Consider the following 19,269-nt stretch of genomic DNA (forward strand, 5'->3'; position numbering starts at 1 on the left):
TAAATATTGATTAAAGATAGAAATATTAAATATAATGTAAATAATAACAGACCCCAGAATATATGCAACTGAAAACACAGATCTACAAGTCCACAGAAAAAATATTAAAAAGCTGCTGTGATAATAACAGGCTCCAGAATATATGCAACTGAAAATACAGATATACAAGTCCACAGTACGGTGACAGTACTATTAGGAAAAATAATTTGTCTAAAATGGAAGTTGTAGGCATTTTAATCATAGAGGTATATATTGACATAGAGAGAGTGTCATTCGAAGCGAAGTGACGACACCATCTTTTTTCTTTGGATTAGTGCTACTTCACTCTTACACATAGTAAAGCTGCGACAGTATGATAAACGTCATTTTTAAGTTAGGAGAAGTACGAAGTTAGCTGATGTCTTTCCTGTTATTTTTATTTAGTCACTGTTTACATTGGACATTGACATTTATTTGTAGATGTTGTTAGACGAATATTCTGTTTGGTTTTGTTTTTTATTGTTAATTGTGCAGCGAAATTGTGATAGTAAATTAAATATAAAGTTGTTTATAGCCTACAGAACTGAATTATCCCATAGTAATTATCAGTTTGTGTCAATTTGTTTGTGTGCAAAAAAGAAAAAACACCTTTCCTTGTGTTTGACCGACTTGTAGCAAGGGCTTTCTTGAGAAGCCTGTAAATTGCGGGAATAGGACAGACAGGGATAAAATCCTCACTTTTTACTGTTCCCAAGGCTATACATTTCCCCCATGCAATACATTTAAATGAATTTTATCCAAACAAAGGCAGGAACATTGGATAAAAGCAATAAAGAGAACAGACCACAAATTAAAATATGAGAGTATGTAGTAAACATTTTATAAGTGGTAAGTTTAAAGTAATTCAACTAAGTAATAAGTTTTTAAAATGTCTACAATAAAAATATATATGTACTTACCAATTCGGTTCTAGTTTAGAACAAGGGTTATGTAAAGAAAATCATGCTTGACCATGTAAGATATAGTGTATTACAATATGGTTAAATGCAAAGCTTAATAATGCCTTAATGCATATAGCCTGCCTAAACTGTCCTTAAATCTTCTTCTTCTAATGACACTACAACCATTTGTAAATCTTTGCCTGCTTAACAGCATTCTTCTATTCTGCCCTGTTGCTACTTTCCTGCACCACTGCCTGATATTTATGGTTTTAAGAACCTTCTCTACATCGTCTATCCATCTGTTACAGGGCCTTCCTCTTGTTATATTTCCTTGGGGCTTCCATCTCTGACATCACAGCTCGATTATCTGACATTTTTGCTAAGCGACCAAGAAAGTTTAGTCTTTGACACTTTACAAATCTAACAATATCTGCGCTCTGCATTAGTTCATTCAGCTTGTGGTTCATTTTAATTATCCATGAACCATCTTTACAATGTGTTGGTCCAAATATGTTCCTTAGTATTTTACGCTCAAATATTCTCAGTTGATTTTCATTAGTGGTTGAGATGGTCCACATTTCACATCCATATGTGACCACTGGTCTAATTACTGTTTTGTAGATTCTAAGCTTATTCGCCCCGAGCGTTAACAAAGTGTCAAAGCAAAATCGACCGACCTGCTCATGGTGGCGGTTTTTTGAAATTTTATCAGGACGCTTTGTGTATGTTTAAATGAGACATTTAAAAAAAATGCCGTGTCACGCTAGTGATATTATGTATTAATATAAACAGAAATTAAAAACGCACTTAATCTGATATAAATTCTTCACTTTCCAATATTGATTATCAGTTTGATTTTGTATACATAACCTCACTATCGCAGTTTATGTCAATAAATCTTTATTAACGAAAAAGAAAATATTTTTGTTGCACTATAAATTACAGTATAAATTAATAACTAATGAATTCTAACAATTTTTTTCGGTTATTGTTACTACAAAATAAAATATTCAAGTTTAACAAAATAATCCCATAAGACTCAATGTTAAAACGTCCTTACAAAATCTGACAGCGTATCACGTGACTGTACGTAGAGGGGAGACGCACGGAGCCAATACTCACGATTCAGTAACAGTAACTTACTTTTCATTACGTCTTTGTATGCATAAAAACACTTCTTATTACCGATAAGAACCCGTTGTTATATTCCATTTAGGTATTTTTTTTTACTTTCATTAATATATAGACCAAACATAGCAACTTCCTGTTTCAGCTCTATAGCTTTTTCGCTTAATACATTTTTGTTGTGGCTTATTATGGCAATTGTCCTTAAATAATGTTAAAATACTCTTGTGATATTTTGTCATATTTGTATGATTTTTTTATGGTATACAATTTAGAGTTTTTATTTATGTATTTGTTGTTTTTAGGAATAAACACCAGCTATTTTAAATGTAGGAAAAGGAGAAACTGCTGGAATATAATTTTACACAAATGTTTTTGACTATTGAAGATTTGGATAAACAACAGAAGTTACTTTGGGCTATAGCTATGTGCAGATTTATTTCCTTGTGGATTACTATGTTTATTCTTTTTAACTATACTTCCTATATTGTTTGTGAGATTAATATTATTATTTAATTGATTATATTAATATTTTGTAATAATAATCAATGCTTTGGTTTAACAAATAGACAACTTAGAATAGAAAAATGCTTTATTGTCATGGAAAATTGTACAATTTATACACAAAACTTACAGAGTCATAAAAAACAATAATAAACTAAAACAATAACAAAAAAAATGTTAGGATATAAAGAGACTAACGCTCATAATTGTATTGAAGGTTTTTATATCCTCTTTAAATCCTAACATTTACACAATGTGCTCATACCAGCAACAAGTTTTTATACTTGTGTAATATGAGTCCTATTTGAGAGTACCAGTAGTAATGCAATAGGTCTATAATTGCAGGCATTAGATTTTTCACCACCCTTATGAAGAGGAATAATGATGGCTGTCTTTAGGCAGCTCTAGAAATTTACCTTTCTTAAGGGGCTATCCTAGTGTAAAAGTATGAAATTCATATACTTTTTTGGGAATTTCTAAAATAAAAAGTACTGTACCAATTATTTTGAAAATTTTTTGCTCAATTAGAAATCCAATGAAATCAATTAATTTGTGGTCATCTGATTGAATACAACCAACATTATACTGAAAACAGATCCCATGGGCTGTTTTCACTCAATCATGTAGCTATGGATACCTACATTTCGTTTCATTTCAATTTTGACATTTCAAATATTCAATATTTCAAAATGTCACGATTTGGTTGTAATACTGATGAGAATATTAATGAAATTATTATTAATTTTATATCAGCAAAAAATTTTCTATCCGAATAACCCTCGAACATTGATAAATGCTCAAAAATTTTTTAACAACTTTCTCAAGCTTGTTGCTTACAGGCAACAGACCTCCGCCTACGGCGTCGGTCTGTTTCCAAGGAACAAGCTTTCGAAATCTGTTATAAAAATTTTTCGAACAATTATCAATGTCCTCTGGTTATTACTACTGAACATTTGTTATAAAAAGTACATGTGAAACAATTTTCATAAAAAAATATTGAAAATTAAACGATTTATTCGCCATCTACTAGCACCGTGAAAATAAAAACATAGCTCCACTGTTGCAGTGATTGGGACTAAAAGAGATCCTGAAACATAAAATATCAAAAGTTATTATTGAAATATAGGTTATTTTCTATACCATCAAATAGGGATTTTTTTAATCGGATAAAAAATGTCAATTTGGCGGTTTTTGAAACTGAAAATGTTCTAGCTAATTTAAAAAAATTTCAACACTTCGTCATTTTTCCAAAAATCCTAATTGATGGTATAGGAAATAACTAATATTTCAATAATCAATATGTATTTGCAATTTTATAATTCAGGATCTCTATTAGTCCCAATCGCTGCAGCAGTGGAGCCATGTTTTTTATTTTCACTGTGCCAGTAGATAGGGCATAAATCGTTAAATTTTCATTATTTTTTTTTATGAAAATTGTTTTACTTGTACTTCTTTTTATAATAAATAGTCATGCAAATTTTCAAAACAATTGGTACAGTACTTTTTATTTTAGATATTCCCAAAAAAAGTATGTGAATTTCGTTCTTTTACACTAGGATAGCCCCTTAAAAGAGTCATTAGTGGGATGCGGACTCCCAACACATTTTCTGGGAGATTTGAGACAATTTTTATGGATAGTCCATCAGTACTACAGGAAGATTTGCTTTTGATACTATTGATTGTTTGGATCAGTTCAGATTAATCAACTAGTCTTATAAATAATGAATTTGAGACCTTTCTTGAATTAGGGAGATAGGAAATCGGATCTTAACAAAATTGATCTCTTGTGACAAAATAGTTGATGTTATAATTTTACTCACATTAATAAAGTATTCATGGTCTGGAAGGGAAAATGTTTGAGCTTTGTGAGTTTGATTTCGAAGAAGATTGTTTATTATGGACCAAATTTCTTTTGCAACACTTTTAAAGCTTCTCAGATGATTTTGATAGTTTAATTTTTTAGCTGATTTTTTAAGTTTTAAATAGGTTGCCCTGTACTTAGTGATATATTCAGTAACAGAGACGTTGGTAGTAAATTTCTTGATGTACAGGGTTATTCAATATATTTTGCCCCCCTCATATATATTTTTGACATACAGTAGAACCCTGCAAATCCAAACTAACGGAAAGTGAATTTTTTTTTAAAAATTCAAGACAAAAACTTAAATACATGTTTATTATACAAAGTATAACCAGAAAATTGAACAATATTGGATTCGTAGGACTTTGACATTTAAAATTTCTTAAAAATAAATACGTAGGTACTTTATATGTAGTGCTTATAAAGGTTAAACATAAATTTACTTCGGTTTTCTCATAGCCAGGTTACACGTTTTGCAGGAGAGCTTTGAATTACTGGTTAGGCTGACTTTCGAATAATCCGAACTTTTCAGAATCCGAACAGGCTGTCCCCCCAATTAGTTCGGATTTTCGGGGTTCTACTGTATACAACATACTAGTGACGTCATCCATCTGGGCGTAATGACGTAATCAAATATTTTTTTAAATGAGAATAGCCAATTCATGAATCTGACAAACCATGTACAGCTTTTGAGGAAAGTGGATGCCTTTACCAATTTTGTCGTATTCCTCTTGGGGTGACCAATGGAGTATCATATTTTTAGAGAGCCATTGATTCTATCAATAAAAAAGAAAATCTACAAGGGGTTTACGCTTATTTAGATGAAGTAACAGTTAGTGGTGAGGATCAAGATAGCTATGATTTGAAGTTTTTAAATGCCGTTAAAAAATATGGGTTAACTTTAAATCAAAATAAATGTCACTACAATCAAAAGCTATAAATATTTTGGGATATACAATATTGCACTTCTATGGACAGTAATTAATGAAAAATAAATTCTCATTGTTGAAACAGATACATGAATGAATTTGCTATTGCTATCATGCTGAGTCAATCTGGAAGACCCGTTACTTTTTTCTCACGTATCCTCACAGATTCTGAACAAAAAAAAATTGATGAATTTTCAAGATTTCCATGCTAAGATACGTCCAGTCAGACAGGGGGACTAGCTTGACTTACCAAGAATTTATTAATTACCTACACTCTAAAGGAATATCTTCAAGTAGAACAACACCATATTGAAGGAAATGGTTAAGTTAAAAGATACAATGGAGTTATATGGAAAGCAGTGAATCTAGCATTGAAAACCAGAAATTTAGACATCACTAAATGGAAAAATGTTCTATATACCAGATGCTCTGCACTCTATATGAAGTTTACTGTCTACAGCAACCAATAGGGAACTTGCATAAATTTTTAAATTCGAAAAAAATGTTATAAATCACCACACAACATAATTTAAAACATGTATCAAAGAAAAAAAAGTTTTGTTTGTCTTTCGTTTGGCCCCTAAAGACGATTAAAAATTCAAATTTAAACAGGTGGTCCAAAACGCATCGTGACGTCACTTGGCTTTACATTTACATTTTTCCAATAAAGTAAACAGAATTTTAAATTAGACGTTATAAACGTCAGTAGAAAATACATTTATGTGACGTTACAAGTGTTTTTGATCGTTTGAACTATTCATAGAAAATTTCGTACTTTTACAAAATGGTTTTATTTTCAATAGTAAACCTTCGTTCCTTTCCTTCAAAAACAGTATAAAACTACAATTTTAACAAACTGGTATATTATTATTACAATGACATACGATAAATGTCATTAGAATATAAATATTTTTGACTAATTCCACGACGATGAACTTGCCAAATACCCAAGTAGGTGGAGGCCAATAAACTAAAGAAGGAGAAGAAGAATATACCTAAATATAAGGTTGTGTCTAGGTATACGTTACCGTGTACGCAAATAAAAAAGTTAGAGTGTCAGTGAATTCTTATTTTTTATTTGTTTAGTGTTTGTTTTTAAATTAACTACGGAGTGTGGACAATTATTTAGTTCTTTTAATGAGTTTAAGAACATTTTAAAACAGTACGAAAAAGATAAGAGACTATAAATTAATATATATTTTTTTTAGTTATAAATGAAATAGTATGTATTACCGTAAAAGATTAAAATAAAAAGAAGACCTAAAGCTTTCACAATAATAATTAACTTGTTCTGAAGCTATTATCCTTGTGGCATTTTTGTAATCAACTATTCTAAATGGGAACTAAGCCACAATTTAACCAAAAAATAATTTTATTAACGTTTCGACGTCGTTGTCAAAATACAAAATATTATTAAATTAAACAAAAATGGTGTTGCTTAGTAAAAAATTTTTCTAATTATTTAATATGACTAATTTTTGTATTTTGACAATGACATCCGATTTGGACGTCGAAACGTTAATAAAATCATTTTTTTAGTTAAATTGTGGCTTATTTCCCATTTAGAATAGTTGATTATAATAATTAACTTACGTATAAAAATTATAATATTTTGTACGTGTTATGTCAACTAAATACATATATTTATTTTGCTAACCTAAATATATACTTTAATATATACATTGATTTATTACAATTAAGTTTGAAACATCTGAATCGTTCTGCTTCCCTTCCTTTAACAAATATTTTTCTATCAAACACACGCTAAACATATCAAAATAGCATGTACCAAAATATACAGTCACTGCGCACGCTAAATAATAACGTCACTGGCTTGATGAAGTTTAATTCGCGTGTACATACCTAACTTTTTTATTTGCGTACACGTTAGCGTGTACTTAGACACAGCGAAATATAACCATAATAATAACTAATGTAAAACTATGTGACGTCACGGGTCGTTTGAACTATTTTATACCGCTGAAGACTTTAAATACGTATTTCTAAGTTATTACGAGTTTTTGAAGCGTGAAATTTTGGAAATCTCATTTTTAAACAAAACTGAACATTATTATGCAATAAAAAAAAATTGTGCAAGTTCCCTATTGTACACATCATGAACATGTGTTTACTTATCAATGAAGATCAACTAGCAGAAATTCTATTTCTTCATGAAAGATTCAGACAAAGTATTACTAAGAAAATTTGTATGAATGAGTAAGTTTGATCCTTTAGTTGAAAAGGATTATCTTTTAGAAGCCAATGTACATTATGCCTTAATGCAGTATCCAAACAGAAAGAAAAGTACAGTTGCAACGAAGTACTCAGCTCCTAAAAGTGACCTAAAATTATTGAATCACAATAGTGATTAAGATGAAAATGAAAGTCCAAATAATACACTAAAGAATTCCACTACCAAATCAATATCAGATGAGACAGAAAATTTACCTGTTTAAGAACCGAATCAAGTCCCTGATGATAATCATGAAGCAATATTAGAAAATTCAGATTTTCAATCTAGCCATAAATAAGCTAGAACTAAAAATAAACTAAGATATTTCCAACATTTTGTTCAAAAATAGAAATAGGGCCGGATTAAATTATTTGGGTTATGTTGTCTTGTCACTTGTCATAATAATTAAAGAAAAAAGAAGAATAAAGCAATTCTCCTTATTTCACTTGCCGTCCCGTACCCCCACTTAGTTTCATGTTATGTTTCTCGATACATTGTGCTAGAAAGAGATACCGCAAACCAGTCGAAGAGATCTTGTCGTCAGTGGTGGCGGAGTGAGGGCTCACTCTATGTTAATATATACCTCTATGATTTTAATATTTTAAAAAATACAAAATAAACACAAAAATAGCGTACTGACGAAGTGGACACTTTTCAGTAACTAAGAGCATTTCAGTATTCAGGTACAGCAATCCCAAATAATAAAATAATAAATATATAATAAAAAGAAAGTCATAAAATGTATATCTGCTGAACATCTGTGCGGACTCTGTTGCCAAATCTCTCCAGGAATCTATCAGGGCAATTGCCACAAAAAAATTTCTAGTAATTAACTGCAATTAATATCTAAACAAACAACAAATATTTATTCGTTCGTGTTTTACATAAATTAAAAAATATCAAAATTCATAGAATAATGTAAAAAGGTACTTTTCGAAGCTTTCTCTGTATATCTGAAGCGTGTAACATATTATACATTATATACATTATAATCACATGGCAACACTGTGAAACTTCAATTCAACGTTCTATGAAAATCTAATGTGGCTAACTTCTCGGACTCTCAACAATGAATGTCATTTGTTTTGATATTAATTGCAGTTAATTATTAGAAATTTTTTTGTGGCAATTGCCAGGATCATTGCAGGAAACCAATTTCACAAATTTGGCATTAGTGGCAAAACTAATAAATATTTTTGAAAAATTTAAACGCAAAATGAAAGATTACATTATTACCGAGGGTCGAAAGTCCCTTAAAATAAACAAAAAGTTTCTTTTGAATGAGATCTGTGAAATTAAAAATCACACTCAACTGTTATTTATTAAAATGAACATTATAGAAGTTTAAGGCACTTTTGGCCCTCGGTAATAATGTAATCTTTCATTCTGCGTTTAAATTTTTCAACAATACTTATTAGTTTTCTCAGGATTTGAAACAAATCAATGCATTTAATATTTATTTTAGCTAATTTAAAAAGCATTGGCCCGAACTTTTGCTCTTAAACGAGAACTTTAAAAATATAGTATTAAGGAGACCGAGCAAAATGCAAAATTTGGATGCCTGTCAAAATTTTCAATGTGTTTTAAATGTATTCATTTTTTTCGAATCCTGAGAAAACTAATAAATATTTTTGAAAAATTTAAACGCAGAATGAAAGATTACTTTATTACCGAGGGCCAAAAGTCCCTGAAAATTTCTATGTTTATTTTAGTAAGTTACAGGGGTGAAAATAAAAGAGAAAATTTAGTGGGATTTTTAATTGCAAATATTTCATTAAAAAAAAATATTTTATTTATTCTAAGGGACTTTCGGCCCTCGGTAATAAAGTAGTCTTTCATTCTGCGTTTAAATTTTTCAAAAATACTTATTAGTTTTCTCAGGATTCGAAAAAAAAATAAATACATTTAAAACACATTGAACATTTTGACATGCGTCAAAATTTTGGATTTTGCACCGTTCCCCTTTATATTATGTAGTCCAGTCGGCAGAGACGAATATGCCACTAACCTCTAAAAATCTTACGAATAAGCTGAATTTGGTTGAAAATGACAATTTTGGGACCTTAAAAAAAATGCAAAAAAGTTTGCCACTCTTACTTCCGGACTTCCCCTTTAAACCCCCTCGTATGGAGGAAAGAATGTTTCAAAAAAGAAATGTACATAGCTGAAATGATTTTGAATCAAAATGTTTAGTATTAATTCTTGTGTAGAATGAACCGTTCTCTTAGAAACAACGCTTGAAGCGACTTGAATTAATTTTTTAAATAGAATTTATATATCAGAGTGTCCTATCGATAAAAATCAAAATGCGTTTTAAAGGTGAAAAATGCACTCGCGGTTAGAGAAAACATAATACTTTAGCTGGCGAGCTTCTAGACAATTGACAGTCTAGTCAGGAATTGGCGGGCAATATTTGAAAAGCATATTTAAAATAAATATAATATTTAAGACAGTAAATAAAAGATCTCATTCGCTTGTTCGATTATTTATATAAATGAAATTGAAAATATGCTTTATCTAATACCTAATTGTAAAGCATTAGCAATATTTTAAATAAAAAACATCAATAATATGTATGAATGTAGCAATTTTACAGCATTGTTTTGAATTTCTTTAATAGAAGGTTTGTTCAAACGCCAATTTTGAGTTTTTTCTTAACCTAATTTCCTTTGTTTAGTAATATTTTTATTGCGCGGAATATTTCTATTTTCCTCTAGTACGATTATTGATGTGCTTCCTTCTGCATTTAGCACAGCTTCAATGAACGGTGAAATGTTTTGTTTCATTTAATTATGTCATTGAGGAAATTAGATCAATGTGAGCACATATTAAGCCAGTTTTTAAATGTAATTTTTCTTTGTCTAACTTGGCATCATGCATTATCACCATCTTCAGTTTCTTTAATGTTAACTAAATCCAGTATTTTGAATTCCTCTGTAAAATAATTAACCATAGTAAAGTTATAAATGATAGTAAAATAACCATATAAAAGTTATATCATTACCACATTAAAGAACAGTCCAAAGGAAAATAGAAATATTCCACATAATAAAAATTTTCTTAAACGAAAGTGATTCTTTTCAGTTAATGAGAGAAAACATAAAAGGGAAAATTATTGTTTAAACAAACCTTCTGTTAGAGAAATTCAAAATACTGGTAAAAAATTGCTAAGTCCCCAATAACTATAACCTATAGCATAGGTATCGTATACATAATATACATAACGATGTTTTTTTATTTAAAATATTGCTAAGACTATACAGGGTGTTTCATTAATAATTGCCCATATAGTAACTGGAGAAACCTTAGCACAAAATACGAAGATTTAACCTAAATCACTTAAATAAAATGTGGTTCCTTACCGAGTTACAGGGTGTTTTATCTAAAAATTTAAAAACTATTTTTGCTCAGCATTATGAAACTATTCGACGTATTACTACCATACTTGGCAGAAAGTGCGACTACTAGACACCCCACTAAATTATGATAAACAAACTTTTCTAGCTACTACCAGAGGCGTACGACAGGGGATGGTGAATGGTTGACCCTTCTCAAATTGTACGCCACTGGAGGAATTACTATTTTAGTACCATTTTTAGATTCTCCAATACTTTCTACGTAAATAATATACTCTTCAGTGGTAACGATAAAGTCACTAGTTTTCGAGATATTTGAAGTTAAATATGAAACAACACAGTTATTTTGATTATTTTATGATATGATTCATATGATTGAAATTTAAAAATTATTTGTACCCAGTACTTTAAAACTATTTGGCGTATCCTTATCATACTTAGCAGAAAATACAGGTACTGTGAATCGTACTAAATTAAGATAAATTACCGTTTCTAGCTACTACCAGAGGCGTACGACAAGGGATAGTGGCTGGTTGACCCTTCCCAAATTCTACGCCACTGACGAAATTGCTATTTTAGTGTAATTTTTTGATTTTGCAATACTTTTTATGAAAATAATGTACTCTTCATTCGTAACGATAAAATGATTAGTTTTCGAGATATTTGAAATTAAAAATGAAGTGACACAATACATTAATCAAAATAACCGTGTCGTTTTATTTTTAACTTCAATAATCTCGAAAACTAATGACTTAATCGTTACGAATAAAGAGTATATTATTTGCATAGAAAGTATTAGAGAATACAAAAATTGAACTAAAATAGCAATTTTGCCAGTGGCGTAGAATTTTGAAAGGGTCAACCATTCACTTTCCCCCGTCGTACGCCTCTGGTAATAGCCAGAAACGTTTGTTTAACATAATTTAGTAGTTTGTACAGTATCTATACTACCTGCCAAGTATGAAAAGGATACGTCGAATAGTTTTAAAATGCTGAACAAAAATAGTTTTTAAATTTTTAGATAAAACACCCTGTAACTCAGTAAGGAACCACATTTTATTTAAGTGTTTTAGGTTAATCTTCGTATTTTGTGCTAAAGTTTCTCCAGTTATTATATGGACAATTATATTAATGAAACACCCTGTATAATTAGATTAATAAATATATTTTGAATTTCATTTATATAGATAATCGACCAAGCGAAGTGAGGTCTTTCATTTATTACTATGTTAAACTTAATGATATGTATTAAGTGTATAATATATGGGGTGGCCAAGCTCCTTGATAGCCAGAGCCACTTTTCATAAGTTAAAATTTTTCGCGAGCCGCAATTAAAAACGTATTCAAAAAGTATGTAAAGAAGGTATGTACAATGTTTATTAACAGAACTTTTATTTATTGAAAACAGAAATAAAATTACAAAATATTAAAACTTAATTACATTTTTGTTTTCCTTATTCTTCTTCTCGTTATCCTTATGCTCAATCAGAGAGTCGAACTCTGCTATCATCTATCCATCTTTTACCCATTTCTTCCACGCCTTCCGGCCTCATTTCCTTCACCTGTTGTGATGTTTTCCGTCTCTTGGTTCCAATTTCCTGAATTTGTTCCATCCACCCCTTTCTACGTCTGCTCCTTCTTCTTTTCCCCTGTCTCTTGGCATTTGTCACCTTCTTTACTAGTCTGTTCTCGTTCATTCCAGTTATACCGTACACATGGCCTACTTTGCCCAGCAAATTTCAGTTTTATTTAAATATTTCTTTTCTTAGCACATATAAATAAATACAAAAATTATTTTGAGAACTCTCGAAATATTAACTGAGAATGTTCTTATCATTTTTTATAAAAATCTTTAACACAGCCGAGAAAATAAAATAAATACAAGGTGGGCAAAGTTGCCCCGGAAACGTTCAACATTGCCCACCTATTTTAAATTCACTGTAGGGCATGTAGAGCAACATGTCTAAAGAGAAAGGTATTCGATCAGTGCGTCCTCCCAGTCTTGACGTACGGATCAGAAACACTTACCTTAACTAAAGCCTCGGCTACCAAACTAAGAGTCACGCAGAGAAGAATGGAGCGGTCAATGTTAGGAATAACTCTGCGAGACAAAATCAGAAACGAAGAAATCAGGAGAAGAACAAAGGTGACTGACGTCATCGAGAGGATAGCCAGGTTGAAGTGGAGATGGGCAGGACACGTAGCCAGAATGACAGATGGGCGATGGACGAAGAGGTTATTGGAATGGAGGCCAAGAGAAGACAAGAGAAGCGTCGGTCGACCGCCTACAAGATGGACTGACGACTTAAGAAAGGTAAATAAAAACTGGATGAGGGCGGCGCAGGATAGATGGGGTTGGAAACGAGGGGAGGAGGCCTATGTTCAGCAGTGGACTTTTGAGGCTGGATGATGTAGGGCAATATTAAAACGTAATAGGACTACTTTGCTCATGGCATACGTTTTAATTTGTCTACTATTCCCACGATATACGTTTTAATTTTATTTTTTAATAAAAACTAGAACAGAAAGCTCTATTTTTCAGAGTTTTCTTTAATTTCGAAGAAACTTTTATTAAAAAATTAGAAAAAAAAATGATTACACTTTTATTATAAAAATAGAAAAAAATATTACACTTTTATTAAAAAAAAAACACGACAAACTATAAATGAAAAAAACTTAAATTTTCTTTAAAGGAAAAATATCCTCTTCTACTTTTGGAAGGTTCCTTTAATATTTTTATAATGTCTTCAAAATTGATGTCCGATATGTCTAATATAATATTTGGATAAAAAAAACCATTTATATTTTTTCTTAAAAATTTTACGGTGCAGTATGTACTGTCGTCGTTTATTACTACTATAATTCTGATGAAATGTTTACCGGTTTTTTTTTGTAAGAAATTGGACCACCACAAAAGTACCAATTTTTCGATTATTTCCATCTACTTCGATATTTTCATCAGACTCGATATTTTCAACCATTTCATCCTGCTCTTCTTGATGTAATTCATCTGCCTCCCCACCAATATCATCGTCACTGTTAGTCATCTCCATTTCTTCTGCTAAATTTTCGTTGTCACTCGTCTCCATCTCTCTTTCTTCTTCTAAATCCTCGTTCCCACTTCCCTCCTGATTCTGACCAATTTCTTCAAATTAAACTGATTGACCGGGTTCAGTATTAAGCTACTTTTATTTTTGTTTTTTAATGGTATTCCCTTTCTTTTTTTGTTGCAAAAAAATTTAATAATGCATTATCAATTTCAGAACTTACTCTTTTGGCAAATCTCTCATTTGGCATTTTTTTAGCACTTCATGTTGGCCAAAGGGACAAATTCTAGTTGCATGAAATGAACTTTGAAGATCTTTTTGAAAATTTGGTTCAATCACGTCTATTAGTTTTGTTAGCAATTGAGGAAAGATGGTTTTTTCAACTGAATTTAAGTTAGGTTGACTAGTTTTTAAATCAGTAAGGATCTTTTCCAGGCTCTTTTTAAAGGCCGGAAAAATCCAACATCAAGTGGTTGTGTAAGCCCTGTAGAATTAGGTGGCAAAAATACAAACCTTATATTTGCCCTTTGACAAGCCCTTATTATCTCAATAAGTATTCAAATGTGAGGACAAGTTGTCCCCAATCAAAACCTTTGTGCTGTTATCCCGTGAGGACAAGTTGTCCCCAATCAAAACCTTTGTGCTGTTATCCCGTTTTGACCAAGGTAAAACAACTTTAAAAAACCAGTCTTGGAAAGTTGATGCATCAAGGAGCACCATATTCTGCACTTGCAACATCCACTAAATGACGTTCTTCTATTTTAGTGAGTGTAAGGGGATGGCCAATGGAGGAAACATGCGTTCGTTTAATTTTATTCAGAATAGTTCGGCATGGCACCTTAAAACGTTCTTCTGCCTGACGGGAACTTAAACCTCCTCTCACCGCTTCCACAGCTCGTTCAAGCATGGTTTCAGAGTAGTTTACATACTGCCTTGCAACGTTCTTCTGCCTGACGGGAACTTAAACCTCCTCTCACCGCTTCCACAGCTCGTTCAAGCATGGTTTCAGAGTAGTTTACGTACTGCCTTGCTCCCAATTTTTTATTTTTTTCTGCTTTTTCTTGGCATTTTGATTGGTTCTTGAACGAAAAAAAAAACAATTAGGTAAATACTGACATGCTGTTTTACGTAAAAATTAATACTTTGTGGCGTTAAACTCAAAAGCACACTTCCGTTTCCTTTTAAATGCCTCTTCTAAAACATTTTATATAAAAAAATAAAAAATAAAAAATTAAAGACAAATGACAGGACAACATTGCCCACTTGGATTTTATTTTATAAAGAAGAAACATGTAATCCCTGATAAACGTTTCATCTCAAATTCAGTTAAAACAATACTAAATAAGACGTATAAACAAATATTTAGTTAATGTTCCTACTGGTGTATACCCAGCAGTGCTTAGCTTTTACCCTAAAAAAACTACAAACACGTGTTCAAATTTCTTACCTTACTACAAGCATTACACTTCACTCACACAGGTTAGATTACACTGTCTTGATTTATGCATGTTTCTTAGTGCGCGCGTAAACGTCTGTGGTACTTTGTTATGTTGCCAAGTATTTTTTTTACAAAATATTATAACCCTTACAGTGGGCAAAGTTGAACCCACTGGGCAAAGTAGGCCATGTTTACGGTATGTCCAAACCAATTTGTTTTTTTTTTCAATTTTTTCTCTCTGTTGGTCCCTGTCTTAGCATATTTCTAATGTTTTCTTTAAAATTTGGTGAATAATTTGTGGTAGCACTTCTCAGTAATTCTTTCAGATGCTGGTTAGTTAATACTGATGTTTTAGGATTTCACGAATTTAAAATGTAATTAAATGGCCCATACAAGTACGTTGTTTCTAATATGGAAATAATTCGACAAGCATCCTTTTTTAATTTAGAGTATGTACTTCGATTTTGGTACAAATTTCCAAAATTCGGTAATCGGCGTCGACTTATAGTTTTATTTTCGAGCTTGATCTTCTTGCGTCTCTATTAATTTTAATTCACCAGATGTTGTTTGGGTCATATATTGGTAATACATACAAAAATTCACCTTATGGATTATGTATATTTCAAATGAATTCAGAAAAAAAAATGAGACGATTTAAAATATTTTAAGTCTTGAAATAAATTTTGGACTTTGGTCAATATTCCTTCTGGCTCTTTTATTTATTCGTTAAGTTTTTCTAGTTTAATATTGTAACAAATTTTTTTAAGTCGATTAAAATTACTAAATATGTATACAAATCGGTCTGGAGTGGGTTGATTACTTACTTTTCGCATGCTTCTGCGTCTTTCGTATGCTTTTTGTCGGCGCAGATGAAGTCAGTTTGTATAAAGCTGTTTTATTCCAGCGATTTTTGCCATTTTTTACGATTCTCACGGGAAAAAGGGGACAGTACACATCCTTGCAGTATTGGTCGTCTTATATTTATCTCCCTAGATTTCTGTTCTATCTTTCTGTTCGTCAGAATATCGTATCGATATTCTGTTCGATTTATCTCCTAGATTTCTGTTCGTATTATGCCTTCTGATATCGGTTTAAGTTGGTAATGCTTCTCACATTATGATCTATTTCTGTGTTCCGTAAGCTTGTTATTCCGTGTTCTAGAAAGGCTTTAGTGTTGTATTTTGTCAAAGGCTTTCTACAAGTTAACTAGACATATGAATATATCACAGCAGTTGACATCTCGACTCAGTTCTATGATTATTTGTACAGTAAAATAATGCCACTCTAGTGCCAAAGCCTTTTCTAAAGCTCAGTTGGTTTTCTGTTATTCTATTCAGGGGTGGCTAAGCTCTTTGATAGTCCGAGCAATTTTTCAAAATTTGAAAATTTTCGCGAGCCACAATTAAACAATTATCTAAAAAATGTATAAAATAGGTATTAAATTTTTCTCTTACTGTTTGGATTTAACGAATTTTAAAGTGAAATAAAATGGTTCACATCGTTGTTTCAAATATGCAAATAATTCTACAAGCAGCCTTTACTAATTCAGGATACTTCGATTCTTCATCATCCTTCCAACTTTTTCTGGGATGGCCTATTGATCTTATATCGCCTCTCAAAAAACACCGTCTTTAACACTATGTCTTCCTCTGATCTACCACATGACCTGCCTATCTTAAGCTTTTGTATGTCTGACGATGTTTTCAGTATCACTCTCCTGTCAATTCATCTCTTTGAGGACCAAATATTATTCTGAGGACTTTGCTTTCAAATACCAGCAGCTTATTTATTTCCCAGTAGCTTATTTATTTAATTTGTGACGACATAGCCGATCTTCAACAACTTGTCACTATAATCGGAGAATACAGTAAGAGAATGGGATTAGAGATTAATACCAAAAAGCCCAAATTCATGATCATCTCCAGAAACATGGATGCACTTTAAAACTCCACCATAACCCTGAATACCAAGTCCATTGAAAAAGTGAACAAATTTAAATACCTGGGAACGTGGCTTTTTGAAGACTGGGCATCGGACAGGGAAGTAAAAGGCATTGGCGGAACCAGGGGGGTGTCATGACCCCCCCATAATTGTAAACCCACGTATCCTACATTTGGTAAGACTAAGTCACCTTGCATCAGAGATAGGTAATTAAATCACCCTCAAGACCCATGACCCCCCCAAACAAAATTTCTGGATCCGCCACTGGTAAAAGGTCGCATTGAGCAAGCTCGACAAGCTTTCGTAAAATTCAGGAAGGTACTGACCTGTTCAGAGTTTGATCTTCAACTGAGACTAAGGTTTACTAAGTGCTACGCATAGTCGGTGCTGCTATATGGCGTAGAGGGCTGGACATTCAAAACGATGGATATAAACAGATTAGAAGCTTTCGAAATGTGGCTTCCATGGACAGCGAAAGTCACAAATGTAGATGTTCTTAAGAGAATCAACCAAGAACGCCAACTTTTCGAAACTATCAAGAAAAAGAAAACTGTGTATCAAGGTCGCACCATGCGAAATGAAAAATACCAGTTCCTCCAACTTATAATCGATGGTAAAATTTAAGGCAAGAGAGGAATGGGACGCAAGAAAATGTCCTGGCTCCGAAACATAAGGCATTGGACAGGGATTAACGACAATCAATATCCGATACATTTTGCAAGAAACAGAGAGTTAATGAAACATGTGATCGCTAACATCCATTACTGGATTTGCATCTGAAGAAGATTTATTTCCCACTAATGTAGAGTCCAAGTTTTACTTCCATATTTAACAATTGGGCGAATAATTGGCTGTATAGTCTGAATTTAGATTGTTTTTTTTTAGCAGCTTAGATCTTAGTAATGATGATAGGGAGCATAATACTCAATTCCATGCAGCTACCCTTGCTAAGACCTCTTTTTATAATGTGATTGTTATCTGTGATTACCGTTCCGAGATATTTAAACTCTTTTACTACTTCGAAGTTGTGGTCATCCTAACTCTTGATCTTAGATTTTTGGTTACTAGCATGTATTTCGTGTTTTCTTCATTAATTCGAAGGCCCAGACTACCTGTTTCTTCCTCGAGTTGTGGGACAAACACCTCCCTCACGTCTCTTGTAGAATGATCGACTGCACCTATATCATCAGCAATTGTCAACAATAGTTTTGATCCTCGACTTACAAATCATCCTGTCAGCTCAGATGATATTTTACTTATTAGATATTCTAAGGCCAAACTGAATAACAAGAATTATAAGGGGCCTCCTTGGCCAAGTCCTGATGTTACGCTTAGTCTTTTATATTTGTTGCCACATTTAATAGCCCGATCAAAGAACAATCTGACCTCAAAAAAAATAAAGGAAGGATGAAAATTTGGGAACAGGTAGTTGAAATTGTCTATTATTTTATAAAAAAAAAAAAGTTTACAATTCTACACCCCCTCCATTTTACAAAAATAGGGAAATACGGAAAATAGTTTTTCATTATAAGTGCTGTATTTTGGAAAATAAGGCAATAATAAAAAAAAATTTATTTAAAAATCATCAAGGTACTTTTATCCTAACATTTTGACTAAAAACTTTGTTTGCATCTTGATTCGTTTCTAACCTATAGCCCTTTTTAAAGTACTTAACAGGGACGCTTATTTGAATTGCGCGCGCAACAAAAATGTCACATTTTAAAATTAACTAACTTTTAAATCGATAATTTGGGCATTTATCAAACATTAAAATGTACGAAAAAAAACACAATACCTTTATAAAAAATATCAATTTTAACGTGAATATATTTTCATTGTGATTTACAAATTATTTAATTTAGAAAAATATGTTTTAAAATATACTAATACAAGTTTTGAGAGCAACACATATTTT

General features: G+C 31.7%; 1 protein-coding gene and 1 long non-coding RNA gene across 2 annotated transcripts in view; one reads left to right on the forward strand and one right to left on the reverse strand.

Annotated features, from left to right (window-relative positions):
• Positions 1–19,269, reverse strand: part of LOC126886298 (uncharacterized) — a 131,387-nt gene that overhangs the window by 52,280 nt on the left and 59,838 nt on the right. The window contains 2 exon segments of the mRNA XM_050653170.1: positions 13,849–14,062; positions 14,905–15,054. Of these exon segments, the coding sequence (XP_050509127.1) occupies positions 13,849–14,062; positions 14,905–15,054 (364 nt within the window).
• LOC126887241 (uncharacterized) lies at positions 240–2,633 on the forward strand. Its single transcript, XR_007698995.1, has 2 exons — positions 240–867; positions 2,351–2,633. It is a non-coding gene; the product is annotated as an uncharacterized LOC126887241 (long non-coding RNA).

The sequence above is a fragment of the Diabrotica virgifera genome, chromosome 6, assembly GCF_917563875.1.
Source record: "Diabrotica virgifera virgifera chromosome 6, PGI_DIABVI_V3a".
NCBI lineage: Eukaryota > Metazoa > Arthropoda > Insecta > Coleoptera > Chrysomelidae > Diabrotica > Diabrotica virgifera.